This window comes from Zingiber officinale, chromosome 8A (genome assembly GCF_018446385.1).
Source record: "Zingiber officinale cultivar Zhangliang chromosome 8A, Zo_v1.1, whole genome shotgun sequence".
Classification (NCBI taxonomy): domain Eukaryota; kingdom Viridiplantae; phylum Streptophyta; class Magnoliopsida; order Zingiberales; family Zingiberaceae; genus Zingiber; species Zingiber officinale.
This window is the reverse complement of record NC_056000.1, coordinates 119,600,808-119,628,040: the sequence shown is the minus strand read 5'-3', so window position 1 is coordinate 119,628,040 and position 27,233 is coordinate 119,600,808. Positions and strand designations below refer to the sequence as shown.

The following is a 27,233-nucleotide window of genomic DNA, read 5'->3' as shown; positions in this document are numbered from 1 at the left end:
TACAGTTGATCGAAAGGCTTTTTAAATATAATGTTGACCGAGCTGCCTGTATCGATGAAAATGCGGTGAATAGTATAGTTAGCTATTACCGCTTTGATGAGGAGGGCGTCGTCATGTGGCACTTCGACTCCCTCAAGGTCCCTGGGCTCGAAACTGATTTCGGGCCTGCTCGCCCGTTCTTGACTGCAGCCGACCGCATGGATCTGGAGCTGCCTAACATTCGCCTTCCTTGCTCTGTTGGAGTCACCTCCGGTCGGTCCGCCAGAAATGATGTTGATTTCGCCCCAGGACGTGTTGCTTCTATTTTCTTCCTCCCGTGCGAACGACCTAGGCCGCTCCTTAGATACCCGGGGATTGTCCTCGTGCCTCTGAGGATGATACCACTCGAGAGACTATCTGGATATTCTCCGATCGACTTCATGGTGTCGCTGTCGCCTGTCGGATGATGGCGATCGACGACGACCACTTCGGGGAGCAGGGTGGGCGATCAAGGGAAGGCTTCGGCAGTCTCGTGTGTTATGCGTGTCGATCCGGTGGAACGAGCAAAACATGGGGGTCCATACCTTCTTTTTTGGTTTGGGCCGCTCGGCAGCTACCTCTTGAACGGCGTGGGACCTTGCGTGGTGAGTGCGGACTGCTTCGGCTTGGGGTCCTCTAGGCGGTTGGTGGCTAGTGAACAGCTTCCGCTCGGCAGGGGCTGGCCGCTCAGTTGGAGTTTCTTTTCTTCGGGTCACCTGGGCTTCCTCCACATTAATGTACTCATTGGCCCGGTGTAACATGTGATCATAGTCTCGGGGCGGCTTTCGAATAAGTGAACGGAAGAAGTCACCGTTCACAAAGCCTTGCGTGAACGCATTCATCATTGTTTCTGAGGTGGCCGTTGGAATATCCATGGCCACCCGGTTGAATCGTTGGATGTAAGCTCGGAGCGACTCCTTGGGCTCTTGCTTGATGGCAAATAGACTGACACTGGTCTTCTGGTAACGTCGACTGCTTGCAAAATGGTGGAGAAAGGCAGTGCGGAACTCCTTGAAACTTGTAATGGATCCGTCCGACAGCCTCCGGAACCATCGTTGCGCCGATCCCAAGAGGGTGGTAAGGAACACCCGGCATTTCACTCCATCTGTGTATTGATGTAGTGTAGCTGTGTTGTCGAACTTACCTAGATGGTCGTCCGGGTCGGTGGTTCCGTTGTATTCCCCGATCGCCGGGGGCACATAATGCTTTGTCAGAGGGTCCCGCAGGATGACCTCTGAAAACTGTCGGTTGATCTGTTCGGGGGAGGCGTCCGTTCGGGGAGCCTTGCCTTTTCTGTAGTCTCGCCGGGGCGCCTCGTTGGATGAAGATCCTCGATCAAGGTTGGCTGGTGCGACTTCAGGAGGCGTACGGAATAGGGCCCGATGAAATGGAACCGGGGCAGGCGGTGCTTCCGCTCGACCACCTGACGCTGACGTCGCTTGTTGCTCCAGTCGCTTAGCTTGCGCCTTCTGTTTCTGTTGCTCCACGAGCTTAGCTGCTCTTGTCTCGATTAGAGCGTCGAGCTCCTCCTAGGAGAGCATCACGGTGTGAGGTCGTCCAGCTTCGTCCATCGCTTCCGCTCGGATGCAGGTGCGTTCCCACAGACGGCGCCAATTTGATCCTGTCCGAACGCTGAGTCGATGGACGCTGGGCACGTGGCGCTCTTCCAGGTGATGATGTGGATCTCTGACCGGCCGTATGGATCTCCGGCGAACCTGCAAAGAAGTCGGGCCGGGAAGGGGTTCCCGGCGACGACCCTCCGACGCTCAAGTCAGGCAAGAGGAAAATGATGAAGTGGCTCCCAAGATCAGAGATCGCGTACCTCCTGCGAAGTCTGAGGGCTCTTATATAGAGCTATGGGGAGGCTTGTGCACACCTACCGAGGCGTACACGTGTCCTGTACCATACCTTAGTATGGGCTTGCCAGAGGAGCATGTCTGACACTATACTGCTACAGTCTGAGCACCTCTCTGATGGGACAGCAGAACCTTCCGTCGTACGATTCTGCGTATGGCCTGGTCGTCGAATATGCCTGCTGTCAGAAGACGATATTCCCCAATGTCCCCTTGTCCTTGTCTCCTTTTTTCCCCGAGCCGAGCGTTCAGCCGCTCGGCTGGCACATCACTTCCAACCGACATAGGTATCCATCCAACCGAGAAGACTCCCGGTCGCGTGCTCGACTGAGAGTGTTCACAGTATTATCGATTTACGCCTCGGCCGAGCGGGCTGCTCGCTCGGCCCGGCGACCCTGTTCACCATGAGCGTCGGAAATTCGACTCTTCGTCGAGTTGTCTTTGATTCCGCCCGGACCCGTTCGGCCGGTCGACCCAACCCTTCTCCGATCGGTCGGACCTCATGCTGACCCTTTTGACTTTTGACCTCTACGTGTCATTGACTCCCCTCAAAGGGGTTCCCCCGTCCTTACTGCCGGATCACTTATGATTATATCCATGTCCTCAAACATCAATTTGACCTAATATATTGAGAGCAATGATTTTTTGAACATGAAAAACTAATTCATATTAACAAAATCATTACTCTCAATATATTGGGTCATATTGATGTTTAAAGGTATGGATATAATCATAAGAACTAGAAAAACACATATGAACTGATTTCATATTAATTAGAGACCGTTTGTCCAATTTTTTCCAAAATAGATTTATTAAAATTCCATCATGAAGAGTATTATTTTTAAAAAAATTAATTCGTGTTCAAATGAATACTGCGCTCAATATATTATGTCAAATTGATATTTGAGGGTATTTATATAGTTATGAGAACTAGACGAACATATAGAGATCTAGTTTCCTATTGTTCCGAGCTCTCTAGGTCCATCAGCTGATTTCGATCAATTTTGGTCGAAAACGGCTGATGGAATTAGATACCTTGGAATGACATGAAACCAATTCTTATGTGTTCATTTAGTTCTCCTGATTATAAAAATACTCTCAAATATCAATTTTACCCGATATATTGAGAGCAATAATTTTTTGAACATGAAAATATGTTTGAAAAATTAATTCGTGTTCAAAAAATCATTGCTCTCAATATATCGGGTCAAATTGATGTTTGAGGGTATTTTTATAATCAGGAGAACTAGACAAACATATAAGAACTGATTTCATATCATTCCGAGGCCTTTAGGTCCATCATCTCGTTCATCAGCTAGTTTTGACCGAAATCGATTGATAGATGAATTTTTTGAAAATCGATTCGAATGGAAAAAATCAGTCGAATCGATTTCCCATGGATTTTTCAAATAGTCTGGAAATTGATTCGATTGATTTTTTCCCGGTCGAATCAATTTTCGAAAAATCCATTTATCAGTCGATTTCGACCATAATCGGTTGATAGACTTAGAGACCTTGGAATGATATGAAATCAATTCCTATGTGTTCGTGTAGTTATCCTGATTGTAAAAATACCCTCAAACATCAATTTAACCTGATATATTGAAAGCAATGATTTTTTAAACCTGAAAATGTGAACTCATAGGATATGATTTCATTTTATTCCGAACACTCTATGTCCATCAATTTGACATTGTTTCATTTCATTCTGAACACTTTATGATTTAAAAAATTATTATTTTTAATATATTGAATTAAATTAATATTTATCTATCCTAATACTTCTTTTAAAATGTCAAATTATTAGACAAAGTACATACTAGCAAAAGCCCATGATGATCAACTATGATGGAATGCTTTCTTTTGCTCCTGGGGAGCTGCTCCCAAAGAAGAACACACTACGAATTTATTCAAATCACTCGATCGAACAGATAGAGCTCAATGGGACAGCAAACGATATATGCAGTATCAATGGGATTAATTACTTAATTTTGCTGAAAAGTGAACCGTTGGATTCGGAACTAGCTAGAAGAAGGGGCGCTTGGAGGGAGCTCTGCCCACAGCTCTCATGAAGTTGGCTAGTTCCAACACCCTCCCCACCTTCGTCCCCCTCTTTGCCTCCGCCGACGCCTTCTTCTCGGCTGCCTTCTGTTGTGCTTTTGCGATCTCGTTCCGCATCGTCTCCGTGGCTCTCGCCTTCTGCTTATCCAGCTTCCTCTGTTCATAGTCGTTCTCAGCAACTTAATTATGCAATTTGGTGAACTTTCTCGCTTAGATCGATCTCTTTCTTTTCGAAAGAGAGAAAAAAATAGTTGGTTTTTTGATATTGTAGATCGGTGAGAGTTGAATATTGGAATGCTAGTGACGATGATGACTGAATCAGGAGAACAAATCACCTCGATTTTCTTCAACCAAGCGGCGGCTTTCTCCACCTCCTCACTCTCCCAGCCGTTGATGATCACTTCCTCGCGCTTGTACCGGTTGTTGATCTTCGCCACCTCCGCCGTCTGCCAAGCGGCCACCTTCGACTCCACCTCCTCCCTCCTCACCACGTGCACCGGCGGCAACCGTTCCTCCCCCGCGCCGGCGTGCGGCGACTGATGCCCTGGCGACGGGATCGGGTAGGTCAGCACGATGGCGAGCGGGTTCGTCTCCGCCGCCGCCGCCGCCGCCGTCTCCTCCCCTGGTTGCTCGCCTCCTCCGTTGCTGCTCTCGTTACCAAACTGACTGCTGCCGTTCTGCTGCGCGTTGGAGCCGGAGACGACCATGGCGTTGAGCTCCCTGGTCATAGTCGAGCGGATCGAGCTGAGGCTTTCGCCGCCCTCCCAGAGGTCCCTCCGTTGGGTACGGCGGTTAACGGGTGGATGTCTCGCGCGCCGTTCGGGGATGTCGTCTCCTTCTCCGTAATCTGTTCTTGTCACGCTCCCATCACTCCACATGTCCAAGTGAGGATGCCGCGGGGGGAGGAGCTTTGTATAAGAAACCAGTGGTGGTGGTGGTGGTCGGGCGGCGTGACCATTAAAGCGTGCTGAGGCGGGGGTAAGCTTCTCCTGTTTTGTCTGGGCATTGCTATGGAGGTGATGGGCGCCATGACGAAGTGTGGGGGGATGGATGGCTGCGTCGCACCAGCCAATGCTGCGATAGGAGATGATAATCCAAGAGGGCTCCGCCGACCGAGCAGGCCCTGCGCACTGACTTCGCTAGGTATAGAAGCTGTCGCGCTCAGGGGGAGCAGAGTGTGATTTCGGTCCTGGGGTAGGCCACGGCAACTCCCTTGGCCCCCGGATTACAGTCGGGGTAGATTTGAATGTGACAGTCGTTAATTCCCTTGCCGACGCTGCCGTCCTATCAAATATAATTTTATCTGAAAATGGGATATTCCATCTGAATGAAAGAGAATAGTATATTAATATCCGATTATATATATAAGAATTGTTTCTTTCAAAATTTATTTAGTATTTTTTATCCAAATGAAAAATAAGTTATATAGATTTTTAATATAATTTTTTAATATTATATATAAAATGATATTAATTGTAATATATTTTTTTTTTGGTGTTAATATAATGAGAGTTAGATGTTAATAAAAAAATTATTAATATAGAAAATATTTGATCTTTAATGAGTATGAATATGAATATCCTTTATCGATGGTGATCCCGTCCGGAAGCTGAGTCTGATGAAAACGGACCTTGTTGTGTTAAAGGTTGACGAAGAGTCGACGAGATGCTGAGTCCGCAAGGTACCCCCTGGACAGGTGCACACGAGCGGTTGTACGAAGGAAAGAAAGACTCAGGATGATGGCGCTATTGCTCTGCACACACTCAGACAAGTCACACGGTCGTTAGAGACCAGAAACCAGGGAAAAAGTCCCCGGGTCAGGCCTTCCGACGCTCAAGTCAGGTACTTATTCCCCAGAAGTCACAGAGAAAGCAAGAAAAAGTAAAAGACTGTAAGAAATGACGAGAGAGCGTACCTGCGTAAGGGACAAAGCATCCCTTTTTATACTGCAACTGAGGCTTCTGGAACCTGGCGAATGTCAAGGAATGTCGGGTGTCAGGCTCTGTCTGGCGGTGGTCAATGTTAATACAGTCTGACCTGACTGTTGTTTTGATGTTGACATTGATTTAAGTTTGTATCAGATATTAATTAAATTCAGATTGATTAATGATCAGGGTTGATCATGTGGAGAGGAAAAGTCCAAGTACGGATACTTGGCACGCGAAGTCGGAGAGGGCTCGGTAGCTCGTTCTCCGGACTAGGTCAGAGAGGGCTCGGTAGCTCGTTCTCTGATCCGGACGTGGAAGTCGGAGAGGGCTCGGTAGCTCGTTCTCCGGACTAGGTCAGAGAGGGCTCGGTAGCTCGTTCTCTGGACCGGACGCAGTCGGAGAGGGCTCGGCAGCTCGTTCTCCAGACTAGGTCAGAGAGGGCTCGGTAGCTTGTTCTCTGGACCGGACGCAGTCGGAGAGGGCTCGGCAGCTCGTTCTCCATACTAGGTCAGAGAGGGCTCGGTAGCTCGTTCTCTGACCCGGACGTGGAAGTCGGAGAGGACTCGGTAGCTCGTTCTCCGGACTAGGTCAGAGAGGGCTCGGTAGCTCGTTCTCTGGACCAGGAAGACGTTAGGGTTTAGGGCTGGGAAGCTCTAAAACCAATAGAGACATTGGATCGGTCTGTTGACCGATCCAGTGATACTTTGGCTGTCTGGATCGGTCTGTCGACCGATCCAGTGATACCTTAGTTATCTGATCGGTCTCGTGACCGATCAGTAACCACACAGTAGCTCTCTGTGGGTTATCTGATCGGTCTGGTGACCGATCAGTAACAAGCGCGATGTGATTCAGACCTATAGGGGGATCGGTCTGTGGACCGATCCACCTATAGGCTGATCGGTCCACAGACCGATCAACATCATCCCAGACCGATCAGGATGTGTCCTGATCGGTCCAGAGGGCTATGGATCGGTCTGTTGACCGATCTACAACGATGTCGTTTGTCTTCTGCTGTTTCTCTGCGATTTCTGATTCATCTGATCTAACCATCTGCTGTAAGCTTTTTGAGTTACAGGTTGCAGGTGTCGTGCCAATGCTTAAATTCAAATTAAGCTCCATCAGAAGAATAAGACCAAGTGGTCTTTCTGCTATGTTTCGCTGCAAATGGTGCAATTGGAGCGTCAACGTTCACTGGCTGCGATCAGTTGGCAATAGCTTGACTCTTGCTTATTGGTTCGAGCTCAGAGACACCAGTAAAGACCATGGATAATATTGGTGTGAGTTCAGAGAACCAGATGAGGAGGAAGAGTGATTGGCGACGCCTGAGTTGGTCGCAGTGATTCGATACAGGTGACAGTGATTCGGCTCTGGCTGAAGACAGTGAGAAAGCAGAGGAATAAGAAGAAGGAAGAAGAGAGGTTTGAGAGAGCAATTTTAAAAAAACTCTCTGTCGATCAAGTAAGAGTGCTGTGTTTTTGAGCTCTTGGCTGATGAACTTCTTCTGTGTTTGCGCTTTGCTTTCATCGTGGCTGTAAGTTTATTGTTCATTCCTTTTAGCCACTAAACTCTGTAAGTCTTGTGCTTCATTTCAAATCTTTTCTGAGACTTTGTGGAGAGGTTACTCCACCGAGAAGGAGAAATACTTAGCCGGAATCTGTCCGGGGTGTGATCTACCGAAAGATCAAGGGATCGTCCACCTTACGGACACGCCGAGGAGTAGGGGCAAGTTATCCCCGAACCTCGTACATCCTTGTTGTGTTAGTGGTGGGTTGTTTCTTTTCCTTGCATCAGTTTTCCTTTTGCTTATTTCCGCTGTGCTAACAAACTTTTGTGAGGAGATTAATTGAGTTTTTAGAGGAGGCTATTCACACCCCCCCTCTCTAGCCATCCGAAGGTCCTAACAAGTGGTATCAGAGCAAGGCGCTCTTCATCCGGATTAACACCATAAAGAGCAAGAAGATGGCTATAAAGGAAGGTTTTAGCACCAATCATCCACCCTACTTCGACGGAGCGGACTTCCAATATTGGAAGAGCCGTATGGAGTATTATCTCAAGACCGACATATCCATGTGGTTCTCGGTCAAGGAAGGATTCACACCTCCGAAGGACGAAGAAGGTAAGGAACTAGAGTCGTCAAGGTGGTCCGCCGAGCAAACTCGCAAAGGACAAGCCGATGCCAAGGCGGTGGTCACTCTACAATGTGGGATAGCCAAAGATCAACTTGTCAAGGTAGGTCCATTTGGGAGTGCAAAATATTTGTGGAACAAGCTCATCGAGCTCCAAGAAGGAACCCGAGACTCTCGGATCGCCAAGAGAGACTTGTTCCTAAACCAACTACAAAATCTCACCATGAAGGAGAACGAAACGGTAAGTGAACTACACGGGAGGTTCAAAGAGATCATCAATGTTCTTCATTCCGTAGATGAACGCGTAGAGAATCGCGATCTTGTAAGGTACGCTCTCAAAGCCTTTCCGAGGAATGCCTTGTGGTCATCTATGGTAGATGCCTACAAGGTCTCCAAGGACCTTTCAATTGTTAAATTAGATGAATTCTTTTGCGAAATGGAACTTCATGAACTTGCTAACAAGGGTCAAAAAGAGAAAGGTATTGCCTTAGTTGCAGGAGAAAAGAGCAAGGATGGAAGAAGGAAGAAAGAAAAGAAGAAGGAGATAGAGATTCCTACATCCTCATCCTCCTCCGAGTCCGATGATGAAGGTGGATCATCATCAAGCGAGATGGCCAACTTCGTAAGGAGAATCATGAGAAGGAGCCGGAGATACAAAGGGAAAGGTAAGTCTATTGATCAAAATGTTGATAAGACTAATGTTACGTGTTATGAGTGTAGCAAGAAAGGATACTATCGGAGCGAGTGTCCAAAACTCAAGAAGAAGGAGGAAAGGGCCAAGAAGAAGAAAGCTCTCAAAGCTACTTGGGATGAATCCTCCTCAAGCTCATCGGAGGAAGAGAAGAAGGAGAAAAGCACTCGTCAATTAGCGCTTATGGCAAGGGAGGAATCGGATTCCGGAAGTGATACATCAGCCGCGGCTTCATCATCTTCGGATGATGAAGAGGTAACTTCTCCTCACTTAGAAAAATGCCATAAAACTATTGCACATTTATCTACTTTGCTTAAGAAATCAAAAACTGAAATCAAATTATTAAAAGATGAAGTAGAACACTTGAAGACTCTTAGGGAAGATGAGGTTGATGACCTACATCAAGAGCTTCTTGAGGATGAAAACAAAGCCTTAAAGAGTGAAGTTGAGAAACTCAAGAAAATGCTTGAGAAATTCTTAACTAGCTCTAAGACCTTAGATATGATTCTAAATGCCCAAAGGGCGGTCTACAACAAGGCTGGGTTAGGATATCAACCTAAGGAGTCTAGTTTCATTTCCCTAGTGTCTAGAACCCAATTTCATAGATCACATGCTTCTAGGGTTCATGAGACTAGGAAGGGTGTAACCAAGGCATGGGTCCTAGGTCTTTCATTGTAGATGCATTAGGTCCCAAGATTTGGGTACCTAAAACATCTATCTTTCGTGTCTTGTAGGCATTTGTCAAGGGGGAACATCTATCAACTTGGTTTGTTGATAGTGGATGCTCCAAGCACATGACCGGGGACGAGTCACTCTTTACTACCATTCAAAACAAAAATAGAGGTAATGTGTCCTTTGGTAATAATGGTAGCCTTAAGGTTATAGGAGTTGGAGATATTCATATATCCGAATATCTCCAAATCAAAAATGTCCTTCTAGTCAAGGGGATGACATTTAATCTCCTAAGTGTCAGCCAATTGTGTGATACGGGTTACACAATTGAGTTTCATTCAAGTCAATGTCTAGTCAAACACATTGACACACTTGACACGGTACTAGTAGGCACAAGGGTAGATAACATTTATCAAGTATTTTTTTAAAAGTGCTACTAATGCCTCTGCTAAGTGTTTCATGTCAAAAGAAGAAGAATCATGGCTGTGGCATAGGAGGTTGGCCCATGTGAACATGAAGAATATTCGAAAGCTAGCCAACAAAGGATTAGTGCGAGGCCTACCAAGCATCAAGTACCAAAAGACAAAATTATGTGATGCATGTCAAAAGGGTAAGCAAACAAAAGCGTCTCATAAAGGTAAAAGCGTTGTAAGTACCTCTACTGCTTTAGATTTATTGCATATGGACTTATTTGATTGTAGTAATGTCATTTCATTGAATGGAAGTAGATATTGCTTAGTGATCATTGATGACTTTACTAGATATACATGGACTTTCTTTTTGAAAAATAAGGATTAAACCATAGATATTTTTGTTTCCTTTTGTAGAAGAACTGAAAATGAAAAATCAACAACAATTAAAATAATTAGAATTTAGAAGTGATCATGGTGGAGAATTTCAAAATCATAGATTTTTAGAATTTTGTCAAGAAAAAGGATATAGACATGAGTTCTCTATTCCAAGGATCCCATAGCAAAATGGGGTTGTGGAGAGAAAGAATCGAGTCTTGCAAGAAGCTGCACGAAGCATGCTCAATGAGTACTCACTACCGAGTTACTTATGGGTTGAAGCTGTAAATACAGCTTGCTATGTGCAAAACAGAGTCTTGATACATAGGTTTTTAGGAAAGACCCCCCATGAACTTTGGTTTGGAAAACCCCCTACAATTAAACATCTTAGGGTGTTTGGTTGTAAGGTGTTCATCTTGAACACCAAGGATCATCTTGGAAAGTTCACGGCTAAGGCTGACGAAGGGATACTAGTCGGGTACTCTCTCATCAGCAAAGCCTATCGAGTCTACAATAATAGGACTAAATTGATTGAAGAGTCCTCGGATGTAGCATTTGAAGAAATTCCTAAATCAAATGATCAATCAAGGGATGTAGGAGAAATTCAATTTGAACTTAGAAATCTAAGTTTAAATGATCAAAACATAGAAAGAGTCGAAATTGACTCCGATGATGATGAGCAAAGGCAAGAGAGGGCTCAGTCTGATCCTTTGCCTGATACTGAGCCCTTGCCTGTGTCTAGTGAGACCACTCATGAGGCACCGCCAACACCAAGGTAATTTAGGATAGCCTCTAGTCATCCCCAAGACTAGATTGTGGGAGACATTCAACAAGGGATTAGGACTAGATCATTCTTTATAAATGAGTCTAATGAGGTCGCCTTGATCTCAGAAATCGAACCAAAATTAGTTGATGAGGCATTTCACGATCCTGATTGGATCATAGCTATGCAAGATGAGTTAGGTCAATTTGAAAGGAGCCAAGTGTGGGACTTAGTTCCTAGACCTAAGAAGACCACCATTATTGGAACCAAATGTGTCTTCAAAAATAAGTTAAATCAAAAGAGAGAAGTCGTAAGAAACAAGGCAAGACTTGTAGCCAAGGGCTATAGTCAAGTCGAAGGCCTCGATTATGATGAGACTTATGCTCCCGTGGCTCGATTAGAGTCCATTCGTTTGATGCTAGCTTTTGCTGCACATAGAGGCTTCAAGCTCTATCAAATGGACGTTAAATCGGCCTTCTTAAACGGTTTCATTAAAGAAGAGGTCTATGTTGAACAACCACCGGGGTTTGTGAATACCGAAGCTCCAAACCACGTGTACAAGCTCAAGAAAGCTCTTTATGGGCTTAAATAAGCACCTCGAGCATGGTACGAAAGGTTGTCAACTTACTTACTAGAAAATGGTTTTGTAAGAGGTCAAATAGACCCAACACTATTTCTGCGTAGAGATGATGAAAACATATTTGTAGCCCAGGTGTATGTCGATGACATAATTTGTGGCTCAAATAATAAGGACTATTTGAATGAATTTATCACTCACATGGAAAGTGAGTTTGAGATGAGTCTGGTGGGAGAATTGACATTCTTCCTTGGATTTGAAATCAAACAAACTCGAGATGACATTTATGTCCATCAAATAAAATATACTCAAGAGATGCTCAAGAAATTCGAAATGAGTGACTCTAAGGAAGTATCCACTCCAATGACGACGAACACTCGCCTTGACAATGATGAGAATGGAAAATCAGTTGATCTAACGCAATATAGAAGCATGATCGGTAGTCTTCTATATCTTACAGCTAGTCGACCGGACATACTTTTTGCTGTGGGCATGTGCGCTAGATATCAAGTATGTGCCAAAGAATCTCATTTAATTGCAGTTAAGAGAATTCTGAGATACCTTAAGGGCACAATTAGAGTAGGCCTCTGGTACCCTCGTACTGAGTCTTTTGATTTGATAGGTTATACCGACTCCGATTATGCTGGGTGCAAATTGGATCGGAAAAGCACTAGTGGGGGTTGCCAATTTTTAGGTTCATCATTGGTTAGTTGGTCAAGTCGGAAGCAACATTGCGTTGCTCTCTCCACAACCGAGGCTGAATACATTGCCATGGGAGAGAGTGTATCACAATTGTTGTGGATGATCCACACCCTAGAAGATTATGGGCTTTCGTATAAGGGAGTGCAAGTGCTGTGTGACAACATCAGCACAATAAACCTAACGAAAAATCCAGTCCATCATTCAAGGACCAAACACATTGAAGTGCGTCATCACTTCATTAGAGATCACGTAGCTAGGGGAGACATTGCGCTCACATATGTTGAGTCAAAATCAAACCTAGCTGATATTTTTACCAAACCTCTTCCGGAAAATGAATTTAGTCATTTAAGGAGAGAATTGGGAATGTGTTTGGCTCAATAGACCATTAGGACTTCATCATGATCGATAAGGATATTAAAACGACAAGAGGAATTGGGAAATTAACTTGGGCAACTTGGGGACATCTCACACAAACTATAAGGTTTAACAAATTATTTTTGTTTGCTAGAAATGGGGTGAGATGCTAGGATCAGCCGAACTATTCAAAATGTATCATGCATCCCTTGAATAATTAGGTTGAAGAGACATAAATTGAGTATGGGGAAGACCATTGCATAATTCATGTGTATTTGGTTCCTAGATCTTACTCATATATTCCAACCAAGGAAACTTGGTTGGACCTTTACTTAGAATTTATCTAACTTTGGTTAATGTGTTGATTGATATCTTTGATCGATACCTTTCATGTTTTTGATTGATACTAGGACAAGTCCTTGAAATAATGATAACAATTTGGTTATATTTTGACAAACTTGAAACTGAACATAACAAGGTCGAAAATTTCAGTTTTCAAGCCTTGAGTTGTCTGTTTTTCTAATTGTCTGAAACTTTCAGGTTATAAACAATTTCAGACCATAATCTTTAGGAAATAGTTATGCTTGTAGATTCTTCAGGTTCTAGGTACTAAATTTGGAAGTTTTACTGGAGAAACTTCTACGAATTATCGAACATCTCTACGAATTTCAGTTACTGAAATTACTGGAGAAACTTCAATATCAGACACTGATCGGTCTACAGCCAGATCAGGAGAAGGTGGATCGATCTGTCGACCGATCCAAAAATCTCTCCAGACCCTCTGCTTGTAATCTGATCGGTCCAGGGACCGATCAGGTTCGTTTTATATGCCAGGAAGCCTACTGATCGGTCCGGGGACCAATCAGGTCAGTCTGGTACGTAGAGAGGGTTACTGATCATTTTCTGATCGGTCTACAGACCGATCAGGAGGTTCCCTGATTGGTCTAGAGACCGATCAGGAGGTTCCCTAATCGGACTGGTGACCGATCAAGAAGTTTCTGATATCTCCTGATCGGACAGCCGTCCGATCATTTCAACACTTGGACCCTAGCCGATCTCTCTTAAATCTTCCCGATCCTTTCTCTTCTCCTTTCACGCTGAAGCCCTAGCCGACACTTTCCTACACCTCAACTCTTCTCTTCTCTTTGCACGCCGAAGCCCTAGCCAAAGCCCTAGCCAAAAGATACTTCAATGGCACCAAGGTAACTCCATACTTCCCTAAAACTACTCACCTTGGCATTTCAGTTTCATTTCTCACCGTATCTGTGCATTTTGTTTTGGCTTTCGGTTGTTGGTGGCTCCGGTGCTCACTTATTTGCCCCATTGTATCACATTGTTAAATCTTAGGAAGAAACAAGTGGGTGAAGGAACCTCTAAGTCACCTGAGAAATCTAAGACTAAGGCTCCCTCCCGACCTCAACCATCTGTCTCCGGGAGTTTCCCAAACCACCATTTTGAACAAGCCTTTAAACAAAGAACCTTTAAACTACTTCCTTGTAGGTCTGTGGATCAAAAATTTATGGACAAATTTTGTCCATCTGTGTCAGAAATCATTGCATATTACAAACTTGATTCACTTGTCTATTTAGAACGAGATATCAATTATGACTTAGTATCTGAGTTTTATAACAATCTTCATCAAACTAATGATGTAAGTTATAAAACAAAATTTGCTAAGCAGACTCTTGATTTCAGTTTCTCAGCCTTCTTTGATTATCTAGCTTGCCGTAGGTGTTCAGGAAATGTCTTTTCCATATATCTTGACTTACCAGACCCCTTACCTTCTCCTTTTGATGTCTCATCTGACTCCATTTATGAGTATTTCTTCGGACATCCTAGACCGGGTGGGCTAGATGAATTAGATGTTGATTTTCCTACTTTTGCAGCCTTGAGATTATCTGCCCCAGATTACATTCTCTTTAAGATTGTCACAAACTGCCTTTTGCCAATCACATCTAAACCCTTGTCTGAGATCCGACCATATCATTGCCTGATGCTTTATGGATTGCGTCGGCGTCTCGACTTTGACATCATGTCTAGCATCTATTCTTCGATCATCTCCTATAGTGAGCCAAACAGCTTCACTGTTTATATGCCTTATGGGCATATAATTATAGATTGGCTCGAGACCCTTCAGATTGATGTCTCTAAGGGTAGAATAGTCAAGATGGTCAGGCAGGACTGCAGACTTGGGAAACGGGCATTTTCCAAGTCTGGCATCATAGGACAGAATGGGGAGGTTCGGTGGAAGGATGGGAGAGCACTAGGTGAGTTACCACGGGCACCTCCACGACAGGTTGCGGCTGCTCCTGTTGCTGCTCCTCCTGCTGCTGCTGCTGACGATGGAGAGGCAGATCCTGATCTGCGCTGGCAGATCGCCGAGCTGGAGAGCCGCATTGATCAGCACGATGAGCTGCTGGTTGCTGAGCTCCACGGGCTGCGCGTTCGGATTGACCAGCGCTACGATGATCTACGCAGTCAGCAGTTGGCGACACATCAGGCGATTATGGGATGGATGGCCAGATACCCACCTCCGCAGTATTTCCCGGGCTATCCATCCTCGAGCAGCGGCATGCCACCTCAGGGACCCACTCCTCCAGCTGATGATGCTGATGCTCCTCATAATGAGGAGGTTGATTGATACACATTGTTCTATGCTGTCATTTTAATTACTTATGTTTTGGATGTTGTTTGTTGGATACTTATGTCTGACCTGGATACTTGCTGATTTCATATATTTATGCTGCTCATTTTCTTATTTTTCTTTATGTTTCACTTCCTATTGACTATTAATATGCTATTCATATGCCATGTCATGTATGTCTCTTATTTATTTATCACTGTCTTATAATACACTTAGAGGGCATTCTAGGTGGATTAAGAAAAAGACAGTATGGGTCAAGGGGGAGTCCTTTAACGTTTTCTTACCTAATTCGCACCTTTTCGGTGTTTGACAAAGGGGGAGAAGATAACTAAGTTTAGAGATAAATGAAAGTTTGGCTTTAGGGGGAGGATCTTGATTCCCCTATCCTTACATGGGGTTGTATCTGTCTTAGGGGGAGGATCTTGATTCCCCTAAAATTAGGGAAATATGAACATTTCTGATCTAAACTTAAATCGTGTTGTCAAACAACAAAAAGGGGGAGATTGTTAATACAGTCTGACCTGACTGTTGTTTTGATGTTGACATTGATTTAAGTTTGTATCAGATATTAATTAAACTTAGATTGATTAATGATCAAGGTTGATCATGTGGAGAGGAAAAGTCCAAGTACGGATACTTGGCACGCGAAGTCGGAGCAGCTCGTTCTCCGGACTAGGTCAGAGAGGGCTCGGTAGCTCGTTCTCTGGACCGGACGAAGTCGGAGAGGGCTCGGCAGCTCGTTCTCCAGACTAGGTCAGAGAGGGCTCGGTAGCTCGTTCTCTGACCCGGACGTGGAAGTCGGAGAGGGCTCGGTAGCTCGTTCTCCGGACTAGGTCAGAGAGGGCTCGGTAGCTCGTTCTCTGGACCGGACGAAGTCGGAGAGGGCTCGGCAGCTCGTTCTCCAGACTAGGTCAGAGAGGGCTCGGTAGCTCGTTCTCTGACCCGGACGTGGAAGTCGGAGAGGGCTCGGTAGCTTGTTCTCCAGACTAGGTCAGAGAGGGCTCGGTAGCTCGTTCTCTAGACCAGGAAGACGTTAGGGTTTAGGGCTGGGAAGCTCTAAAACCAACAGAGGCATTGGATCGGTCCTTTGGCTGTCTGGATCGGTCTGTCGACCGATCCAGTGATACCTTAGTTATCTGATCGGTCTCGTGACCGATCGGTAACCACACAGTAGCTCTCTGTGGGTTATCTGATCGATCCGGTGACCGATCAGTAACAAGCGATGTGATGGAATAGGAGGGATCGGTCTATGGACCGATCCACCTATAGGATCGATCGACGCCGTCGGCATCATCCCGACCGATTAGGATGTGTCCCGATCGGTCTGAAACTATGGATCGATGTTGATCGATCCACAACGATGTCGTTTGTCTTCTGCTGTTTCTCTGCGATTTCTGATTCATCTGATCTAACCATCTGCTGTAAGCTTTTTGAGTTACAGGTTGCAGGTGTCGTGCCAATGCTTAAATTCAAATTAAGCTCCATTAGAAGAATAAGACCAAGTGGTCTTTCTGCTGTGTTTCGCTGCAAATGGTGCAATTGGAGCGTCAACGTTCACTGGCTGCGATCAGTTGGCAACAGCTTGACTCTTGCTTATTGGTTCGAGCTCAGAGACACCAGTGAAGACCATAGATGGTATTGGTGTGAGTTCAGAGAACCAGATGAGGAGGAAGAGTGATTGGCGACGCCTGAGTTGGTCGCAGTGATTCGATACAGGTGACAGTGATTCGACTCTGGCTGAAGACAGTGAGAAAGCAGAGGAATAAGAAGAAGGAAGAAGAGAGGTTTGAGAGAGCAATTTTAAAAAAACTCTCTGTCGATCAAGCAAGAGTGTTGTGTTTTTGAGCTCTTAGCTGAGGAACTTCTTCTGTGTTTGCGCTTTGCTTTCATCGTGGCTGTAAGTTTATTGTTCATTCCTTTTAGCCACTAAACTCTGTAAGTCTTGTGCTTCATTTCAAATCTTTTCTGAGACTTTGTGGAGAGGTTACTCCACCGAGAAGGAGAAATACTTAGCCGGAATCTGTCCGGGGTGTGATCTACCGAAAGATCAAGGGATCGTCCACCTTATGGACACGCCGAGGAGTAGGGGCAAGTTATCCCCGAACCTCGTACATCCTTGTTGTGTTAGTGGTGGGTTGTTTCTTTTCCTTGCATCAGTTTTCCTTTTGCTTATTTCCGCGGTGCTAACAAACTTTTGTGAGGAGATTAATTGAGTTTTTAGAGGAGGCTATTCACACCCCCCTCTCTAGCCATCCGAAGGTCCTAACAGTCAACACGTGGCTTTCTCTCATAGGCCGGCGGAGGAACCAAGAGGGGTATGAGCCTCTCACTGTTAGAATATTCTCTGACATGTGATGATTGTTCTCTGATAGGTGGTTACGATTCCTTGTAGGCCTATTTGTCACGTAGTGTCTGGCCTCCTGACCCACCTTCGTCTGTGTCATTCGAAGTATGTACATCCCGACGATCTACTGATTCCTGACCTGCCCGATGGGTCAGCTCCCCAACCTGCATCTGTTTGTTGTTACCCATGGTATGAACGTCCCGACCTGCACGCTGGGTCGGATCCCTGACCTGTATGTGCATGTTGTTATCCATGGTATGAACGTCTCGACCTGCTCGTATGATCGTCCTTACCTGCATGTTGGGTCGGATCCCTGACCTGTGTCCGTCTGCTGATATCCATGGTATGAACGTCCCGACCTGCATGTTGGGTCGGATCCTTGACCTGTATGCGCATGTTGTTATCCATGGTATGAACGTCCCGACCTACACGTTAGGTCGGATCCCTGACCTATATACGCATGCTGTTATCTATGGTATGAACGTCCCGACCTGCACGTATGATCGTTCCGACTTGCACGTTGGATCGGATCCATGACCCGCCTCCCTGGCGACAATCGTATTCGGTATATACGCCCGATCAATAAGCTGATCCCGAGTCACCCCCAATCCCTGGTTGCACCTGACCCCTGGGACCAACCCTTCATTGACTTTGGTCTTGGGGGTCAGGTCCTTTTTTCGATTCCCTCTTGAGATCGGATCTGGCCCCGGATACGACCCAACTTGTGAATACTATCGTTTGACCAGTACCTCAACTGAAGCTTTGACTTTAGCCACGTGTGCCGGAATCTGGACCTCCTTGTAATTCTGACTTTTGACCTCCATGATGGTATAACTTTTGACTAGCCACGAGGGCTAGACTTCTGACCTCCAGGCTGACTTAACTTTTGACCAGCCACGAGGGCAAGACTTCTGACCTCCAGGCTGGATAACTCTTGACCCTTCTATGGCTTTGACTCCGTGCCATATCATCTTACAGACCCCACATCCATGCACCGTATCACAAGCCTCCCCCTCAAGTCTACTCGAAGGAAGACGCAAGTCTGACTGACTAGACCCATACACACCTCTGTGCTCTCTGCCTCCTGCTTTACCTGTCTTGCCCACCTTTATGTCCTATCGCCTGGGATACCCTATCTGCGTAATGGCTTTAGTGGCTACCTAGGGTACGGTGCCTACGTAATTGCTTTAGTGGTTGCCTGGGGTACGGCGCCTGCATAATTGCTTTAGTGGTTGCTTGTGGTACGGCGCCTGCGCAATTACTTTAGTGGTTGCCTGGGGTACTGCGCCTACATAATTGCTTTAGTGGTTGCTTATGGTGCGGCGCCTGCATAGTTTCTTTAGTGGTTGCTTGTGGTACGGCGCCTGCGCAATTGCTTTATCTTGAGTACTCACTCTCCTCTATAAAAGACCTCAAGGTGATCACTTCTAGCATCCTTCTTTTCCCCTGCTTATCCTTCTCTTCCCCTGCTTTCTTCCTGCTTTTTGTCACTCTGCTTTCTCCTTGCTTCCCCTTGACACAATGCATTCGCCTTCTTCCGATGAAGTTGATCAGCCAACCCCCCAAATGCGGATACATCAACTCACCCAACAGCTTGCAGAGAAGGAGCGCGAGCTGAAAAACATGACCGCGGAGCGAGACCGTCAACGTGCTTCCTGGTGGGACACAGATGCCCTGTATCGCCTTGTTAAATCTCACGTTCACGCCGAAAAGGTGATGAAAGACAAATACCAGTCTGACCTACAACGCCAACTTAGCCTCCAGGATAGTCTGCAGAGAGAACATGAGGCCGAGTTATCCCTCCTCCGTACGTGCCTTGATGATAAACAATACACCATCTCTCAACAGCAGACCATCATCAGATCCCTTCAAGCAGAGTTGGCCCGAGCTTACAACGTCACAGCGGCTCTTAACCCTCAGGATGTTCCTTCCCAGGGCAGTGTCCACAGGCCTTAACTAACTCTTGTGGCTCTTGTCTGGGCTTTGATTGTCTCAGTGACTCCTGCCCGGGCTTTAGCTGTCTCAGTGGCTCTTGTCCGAGCTTTAGTTGTCTCAGTGGCTCTTGTCCAGGCTTTAGTTGTCTCAGTGACTCCTTTCCGGGCTTTAGTTGTCTGAGTGACTCCTGCCCGGGCTTTAATTGTCTCAGTGGTTCCTGTCCGGGCTTTAGTTGTCTCAGTGACTCCTGTCTTGTGGGACGTTCCTTTCCGTGGGACGTTCTTTCCTGTAACAGCGCCTGTCTCCCTTACTTATCTTATGTGTATCCCTTATCCTATGTAATTCATAAACAAGACTTCAACTATTGATTTTGTGTAACAAGTTCTGGCTTTGTAATGAATGTTTTGTACGCTCCCTGAATTATGCTGTTGTACTATCCTGTGACCCTGATATTTATTAGTTGGAGAGGTTCATCCTTATGGGCAGTCCATCCCGCCCAATTCCATTTTCTCATTTGGTTTATTATGAGAGTCAATTTGCTGGTCGAATACCAGATCAGGCTTTTGACTCTTTGGCCGACCTATTTGGCGCTCAGCAGACCTGTGTGACAGCCGGGCGACCCTCACGCTTACACTGACTTTTCGACTTCCGGACCTAGTCTGTCTTTACTGCTACACCGGTTCCCAAGCGTCCCCTCCGGTTCCGAGAGAGTCCTTTCACCTTCCTCTCCTGTATAAAAGATTTGGAGCACTTCACCCTTCTTATCCACCTTTTCTTTTTTACCTGCTCCTCACTTGTTCATGGAATCTCCTGAGTTGTCTGCTCTTTGTCGTCGGCTAGCCTTTACCGAGAAGGCTTTACATGATATGACCTTGAGCCGGGATCTACAGACCTCTCTTTGCCGGGAACTAGAAGAGCTATGGCGAGCCGCCAAATGCAGGACCCCGGTAGAAATGGCTCTGAAGATGAAAGCGCAAGCAGACTTTCATGCCCAACTTCATCATATCCTTTATCTGAAGCTGAAGCATGAGGATGAGGTGACGACTTTGAAGGAAGAAAATCGACTACAAAACGCCACCATTGACCAACTGCGGGTCACCCTTGTTCATGTCTAGATGGAGTTAGCTTAAGCGAAGACTCGCTTAGCGGAAGGACCTCAAGGATCCAAATCCGACAGCCATTGCGAGCGCTATTGAATGTTCCTTTTTATGAATCCCTCTTCATGAAACAAAGCCTATTTTCTGCTCTATAACTGTATCCCATCCTTCTGGTGTCTATATCTGCGTTGCTATGAAACACCTGCATTCTTTTAACATTTCTAGAAAACATTGTTGGAGGATCGGTGGCCGGCTTGAAGGGGGGTTGGATAGACGGCACCCCCAAATCCTTGCTTCCTATGATGTTAGCGCAGCGGAATACAAACAAACACAAATAGAAAGCTAAACACTAAATACAAGAATGGAAATGCAAACCGCTAACACGTTCGTTTACGTGGTTCGGAGATAACTTGCTCCTACTCCACGGCGTGTCCGTAAGGTGGACGATCCCTCAATCCGTCGGTGGATTAGTCCCCGGCAAACTCCGGCTAGCTCAACCTCCTTGTGGGTGGAGAAACCTCACCACAACTCCAACCAAGAACACTTGGACACAAGAGAACCTTGAGCACTTTGGTGACTACTAATTAGGCTTTAACCAAGTCTAATTTCGTCACCTTGGCCGGCCATACCAAGCTCCTTCTTATAGAGCTTGGAACAAATCAGAACCTGATTTGCCCGTTACCAGTCGACTGGTCCTTGCACCAGTCGACTGATGCCAGCCCAACGGCTCTCTCAACGGCTATCTGCTACAGTGCATCAGTCGACTGGTCCATACACCAGTCGACTGCTACAGTGCGCTACAGTACTGCTACAGTGCCGCTACAGTAAAACCCTAAAACTAGGATTTTACTCCGAGTACAATCTCTCATGCACTCGTACCCTCACGACTCATTTGACTCTTCTTTGCAGCCTTGACCTCTTGCCTTCAAGCCTACTTCTTTTGGCTCTCGTCCCTCGGATGCATCCAAGCCCGCGGCTTGTCTCCAATGCCATCCTTCGCGTATGCCTCGAAGTCGCTTCCCTCGGCCCTTGTCCTTGCTGCCTTGTCCACGGTCCCTCGGATGCTCCATCCTTCACCGGACCCGAAGCCGTCACATGTGTCACCTGCAGTCCTGCACAACTCAAGTACACATATCAAATAACAAGGGTAAACCTAACTTAAACCCTTTGCCCAAACACCAAAACACATGGTCCCACGAACCATTGGGATTGCTCCAACAATCTCCCCCTTTTTGGTGTTTGGCAATACGTTTAAGTTAGGGAAAACAAATAGCAAATAAACATGCTAAAACAATGGACTTACGATGCCAAGGCTACACACTTGGACTTACTCTGCCGAATGGACTTACGATGCCAAGGCTACACACTTGGACTTATAATGCCGAATGGACTTACGTTGCCAAGGCTACACACTTGGTAACCGCCGAATGGACTTACGTTGCCAAGGCTACACACTTGGCAACCGCCGAAACAATGCACCAAGCATTGGAACCTATCACAAGGCTCCCCCTACACCTAAGCTCCCCATTGAGCTAGGATTTTATCACAGGGCTTTTTAAGAACCTATCCCAAGGCTCCCCCTACGCAAAGGCACTAAAGGTTTTCCCAACTAAACCTTAATTCTCCCCCTTTGCCTAACATCCAAAAAGTTCTCCAACAATATCTCAATTGTTGAAAACTTATCATCCAAACTAACCCTAAACTCATGTATTAATCCCCCTTGGATCCCATACATCTAAACGAGTTGACATGGTCAAGAACAGCTCTGAAAACACTTTCAGGCTGGTATCAGTCGACTGCCCCAAGTGCCAGTCGACTGCCCCCTTCGACAGAACCTTACAGAAGCATTCTGTGGTCGAAATCTACTGTTACCAGTCGACTGATATCATCACCAGTCGACTGGTATCGACACAATGAACTTACAGAGGCATTCTGTGCTCAAAAACACTGTTACCAGTCGACTGGTATCTGTACCAGTCGACTGGTACCCTATTTCTGAAAAAATCAGCCTTTTCAGGCCAACTTCAGAAATGCACCAGTAATTCCTTAGACCTCCAAAAATCCCCAAATTTTGTGGAGAGGTCTATTGTACCCTTGTCTACTTGGGAAAAATATATTAAAAAATATATCTATTACCAATCCCAATATTGACACAAAATCCAAAACTAGCTAAATGGTTCAATTGAACCTTGAGCTAAAGTCCTAGTTTTGGCTTCCTTTTGATGTATTTGCCCATACCAACCCACAATGCATCCCTAGCATTGGTTTATATGGCATATATACATCCAAAACCAATTATCATGCTATATGACCCCAAATGTCATATTTCTTGCATGAAACACAAACCATGTGTGCCAAATCCCTAGGTTTGAGACTCAAATCCATCTCCAAACCTTTTGGCACACTCCATGGCTCCTCTAGACTCCCAAGTAGTACCCTCCTGAGATCCATTGGCCATGGGTCCCAACTTGACTCTTTGAGCTCCCCCTAGAGCTCTTAGCCTTAGTCATCTTCTTAGATGCTTTCTCCACTATGGCTAAACCACAATGGTGCACCTTAGACACATCATCCTTGCCATAATCATATGCAACCCTAGCATATTTCTTCTCATTGGCTTTAGATGATTCTCCCTTCCCCTTATCATGTGTCACCCTAGCACATGGTCTCCTTTTGACCTTGGAGACACTAGATCGGTATCCCAAACCCGATCTATCATTGTTGGGTTTTTGACTCCCCAACACCATATTTAATCCCTTAGATCCATTAGTGAATCTCTTAAGGAATTTCTCTAAACCATCAAGCTTTGCCTTCAAAGCTTGATTCTCCCTTTCTAGGTTCCTAACCCTAGAGTCAACATGTCCACCTTGGACATTCCTAGACCTACCCTTTCTAGGCATATGTCTCCCCTTCTTGGGATTAATGCCTTGGGTCTCCTTAGGTCTACCATTTCTAAATTTATCATGCATAGATTTCCTAGGATTATGATCCACATTTACCCTACTCCTATCATGATATCTAAATTCAAAATTTTTCATTGCTACATAATGATAATCATTATTTTTCCTAGCATGCTTGGAAGAATGAAAATTTGAATTACAATTCAAATTAGGGTATACCTCCCTTACCCTTGAAGCTCCCCCTTGATTTGAGCTCTTCTTCTTCTTCTCCCATTTCTTTAGATGCGCTAGCTTCTTAATTTCTCTCTTCTTGGGGCATTTGGTGTGGTAGTGGCCCTTCTCTCCACACGTGAAGCATATGATGCGCATTCTCCTCCTTTGGGCTTCTTCATTCCTACAACCCATGTTAGTATTCAAAATAACTTGATTGAGTTTAGGAGTTACCTTCTTCTTACCCAATGGACACCTACTCTTGTAGTGTCCCTTCTCATTGCAACCGAAGCACACAATGTGGTCCTTTGACTTTGCTTCGGTGGAGGTGCTTGCTAGATTAACCACTTCCAAGACCTCTTCTTCTTCTTCACTTGCCTTGGAATTTTCTTCAATTATTGAGGATGTAGATGATGCCTCATCTTCCTTCTCCTCCTCGGATGTTGAGCATGGCTCAACTTCCGGTTGCTCCTCCTCCTCTTCTTGAGCTACTAAGCCCATCTCCTTGGGCTCCACATCCGATTGGTCCTTCTTCTCCTCTTGGACCACTTCATCACTTTCTTCGGATTTTCTTTCTTCTTGTGTAGGCATGAATTCCTCCCATGGAAACTTCTTCACTTTGCTCCATAACTCATGGGCGTTCTCGTATTTACCTACACCACTTATCACATTAGGAGGCAATAAATCAATTAAAATTGCTATTACCTTTGAGTTTGCCTCCGATCGTGAGGTTTGCTCCTCCGTCCAATGTCGTGTTCGAAGCTTCGTTCCTTTCTTGTCCTTTGGGACTTTGAACGGTTCATTTACCACCATCATGGTGTCCCAATCCGTGTTGAAGAAGATCTCCATCTTCTTCATCCAATAGGTGATGTCCCCAAGGCTTCCTCCTTCAAATTTTGGAGGGACAATCAACCCGGCCATCTTATGCTTCCTTGGCGGTTAGTCCAACGGAGAGCGTCCTCGCTCTGATACCACTTGTTGGAGGATCGGTGGCCGGCTTGAAGGGGGGTTGGATAGACGGCACCCCCAAATCCTTGCTTCCTATGATGTTAGCGCAGCGGAATACAAACAAACACAAATAGAAAGCTAAACACTAAATACAAGAATGGAAATGCAAACCGCTAACACGTTCGTTTACGTGGTTCGGAGATAACTTGCTCCTACTCCACGGCGTGTCCGTAAGGTGGACGATCCCTCAATCCGTCGGTGGATTAGTCCCCGGCAAACTCCAGCTAGCTCAACCTCCTTGTGGGTGGAGAAACCTCACCACAACTCCAACCAAGAACACTTGGACACAAGAGAACCTTGAGCACTTTGGTGACTACTAATTAGGCTTTAACCAAGTCTAATTTCGTCGCCTTGGCCGGCCATACCAAGCTCCTTCTTATAGAGCTTGGAACAAATCAGAACCTGATTTGCCCGTTACCAGTCGACTGGTCCTTGCACCAGTCGACTGATGCCAGCCCAACGGCTATCTCAACGGCTCTCTGCTATAGTGCATCAGTCAACTGCTAAAACATGCAGTCGACTGCTACAGTGCGCTACAGTGCCGCTACAGTAAAACCCTAAAACTAGGATTTTACTCCGAGTACAATCTCTCATGCACTAGTACCCTCACGACTCATTTGACTCTTCTTTGCAGCCTTGACCTCTTGCCTTCAAGCCTACTTCCTTTGGCTCTCGTCCCTCGGATGCATCCAAGCCCGCGGCTTGTCTCCAATGCCATCCTTCGCGTATGCCTCGAAGTCGCTTCCCTCGGCCCTTGTCCTTGCTGCCTTGTCCACGGTCCCTCGGATGCTCCATCCTTCACCGGACCCGAAGCCGTCAACCTGAGTCACATGTGTCACCTGCAGTCCTGCACAACTCAAGTACACATATCAAATAACAAGGGTAAACCTAACTTAAACCCTTTGCCCAAACACCAAAACACATGGTCCCACGAACCATTGGGATTGCTCCAACAAACATAACGAAAACACTTTACGTACCTTGCTTTCTTCTTACCCCTTGCCAACATAGTAATGAGTAGCCATGCGCATAAGCCGTGCTACATTTCGAACACACCGACCGAATAAGCAGTTGAGCCAACCGGGAAGGCTGTTGGGCGTGAGAGCAATGCTCACTTATAACTTGCACTGAGGCGAGAGTCTGGGACAGCCGACCGAGCAGCTCGATCGTTGGGCGTGAGAGCAGAGCTCACTTATAACTTGCACTGAGGCAAGAGTCTGGGGCAGCCGACCGATCAGCTCAGTCGTTGGGCATGAGAGCAGAGCTCACTTATAACTTGCACTGAGGCAAGAGTCTGGGATAGCCGACCGAGCAGCTCCTTTACTGGTCCTGATAAATGTTGCCAACCTGTGGATCAACCCACCAACCAGGACACATGCAGACGACCTGGGGGGTCTACCCTCCGGTCCATATATAGGTTGCCGATCTGGGGGTCAAACTCCCGATCTGGGTCCCACTCACGATCCGGATTCGTTGGAGGAGCTTCCACTTCGCCTGTCACCAAGAAGCATGTTATTAGTGGTATTGAGGAGATAACCATATTAACGCTCTATTTAGCCTTAGCCTTGCTGTGTTTGAATTCCTTTCCCACTATTTTACTTTCATGATTCCCCAGAAAAGTGTGTGGTAAGCATTTCCATACGCTTGCTTCATATCATGATTTCCTTGTCACGTCCATCATTAATACAGCTCCTCGGAGGTCGACACCTGTCCTCTGCCCTTACTGCCTATGCAGAGTGACGCCGCCCACTTCACTCCTTTTTGTACACACTTTCCTATAAGAGCATGTTCCTCGACGATCGGACGGTTTTGAGCGCTTCACCCAAAAAGATACTCTTCTTTTCGATATTCTCTAGGAGAACTCCCTTTATAAACCCTAAAGGTCGTCCGCAGTCACTGCCTTGCACGTTTTGACTGCTTGCTTCCTGTCGCTTCGACTTCACCGGCGTCCGCACCTTCCCTCTTCTAAGCCCTTCCGTCTAGCGTTCTTCTCCTCTTCGACTAATCTCATTCTCAACTCCCTTTACCCTGACAATGACTGATGGTAAGACCACTCTTTGGTATTCCTGCTTCATTTCAGATATGGATGACCACGACCTATCAGTGATTCGTTCAGACCTGCATCTTAATGATGCTTATGAACTCTGAGTTCCCACACCTCGAGAGCATCCTGCTAGCCCTCCAGAAGGTTTCATGACCATTTTCAAAGATCAGATTCTGGGAGGACTTCGCTTTCTCATTCATCCTTTCATTTCTTCTCTGAGCGAATACTTTGGCGTTTGCATTTCTCAGCTTGCTCCTAACTTCTTTAGGGCAGTTTGCGGCACCATCATTCTCTGTCGTGTATATGAGTTTCCCTTGACTGTTCATCTCTTTCACCACTTTTATTCCTTCAAACATTCAGAGTCGGGCGTATTCATGGTACAAGCTAGACCCGACTTTAAGTTTTTTGCTGACATGCCCTCTTCGAACAAGGGGTGGAAATCTCGCTTCTTCTTTGTTAGACTACCTCAACCACTGGTCGGGCCCATACAATGGTGCCCAGACCTCCCTGAGAACCTTCCT

At 46.0% G+C, this 27,233-nt stretch overlaps 1 protein-coding gene across 1 annotated transcript; it reads right to left on the bottom strand.

Annotated features, from left to right (window-relative positions):
- Window positions 1-3,716: 3,716 nt before the first annotated feature.
- On the bottom strand, window positions 3,717-5,040 carry LOC122012635 (remorin 4.1-like). The gene is made up of 2 exons (XM_042569238.1): window positions 4,268-5,040; window positions 3,717-4,088 (listed from the first exon to the last, which is right to left on the bottom strand). Exons 1-2 carry the CDS (start codon window positions 4,808-4,810, stop codon window positions 3,897-3,899), a joined length of 735 nt encoding a protein of 244 aa, XP_042425172.1. The 5' UTR covers window positions 4,811-5,040; the 3' UTR covers window positions 3,717-3,896.
- Window positions 5,041-27,233: the final 22,193 nt, after the last annotated feature.

Coding starts and splice junctions, on each gene's coding strand:
- LOC122012635 (XM_042569238.1), bottom strand. CDS start 4,810: ATGTGGAGTGATGGGAGCGTGACAAGAACAGATTACGGAGAAGGAGAC. Junction 4,089..4,267: donor CTTGGTTGAAGAAAATCGAG/GTGATTTGTTCT, acceptor GACTATGAACAG/AGGAAGCTGGATAAGCAGAA.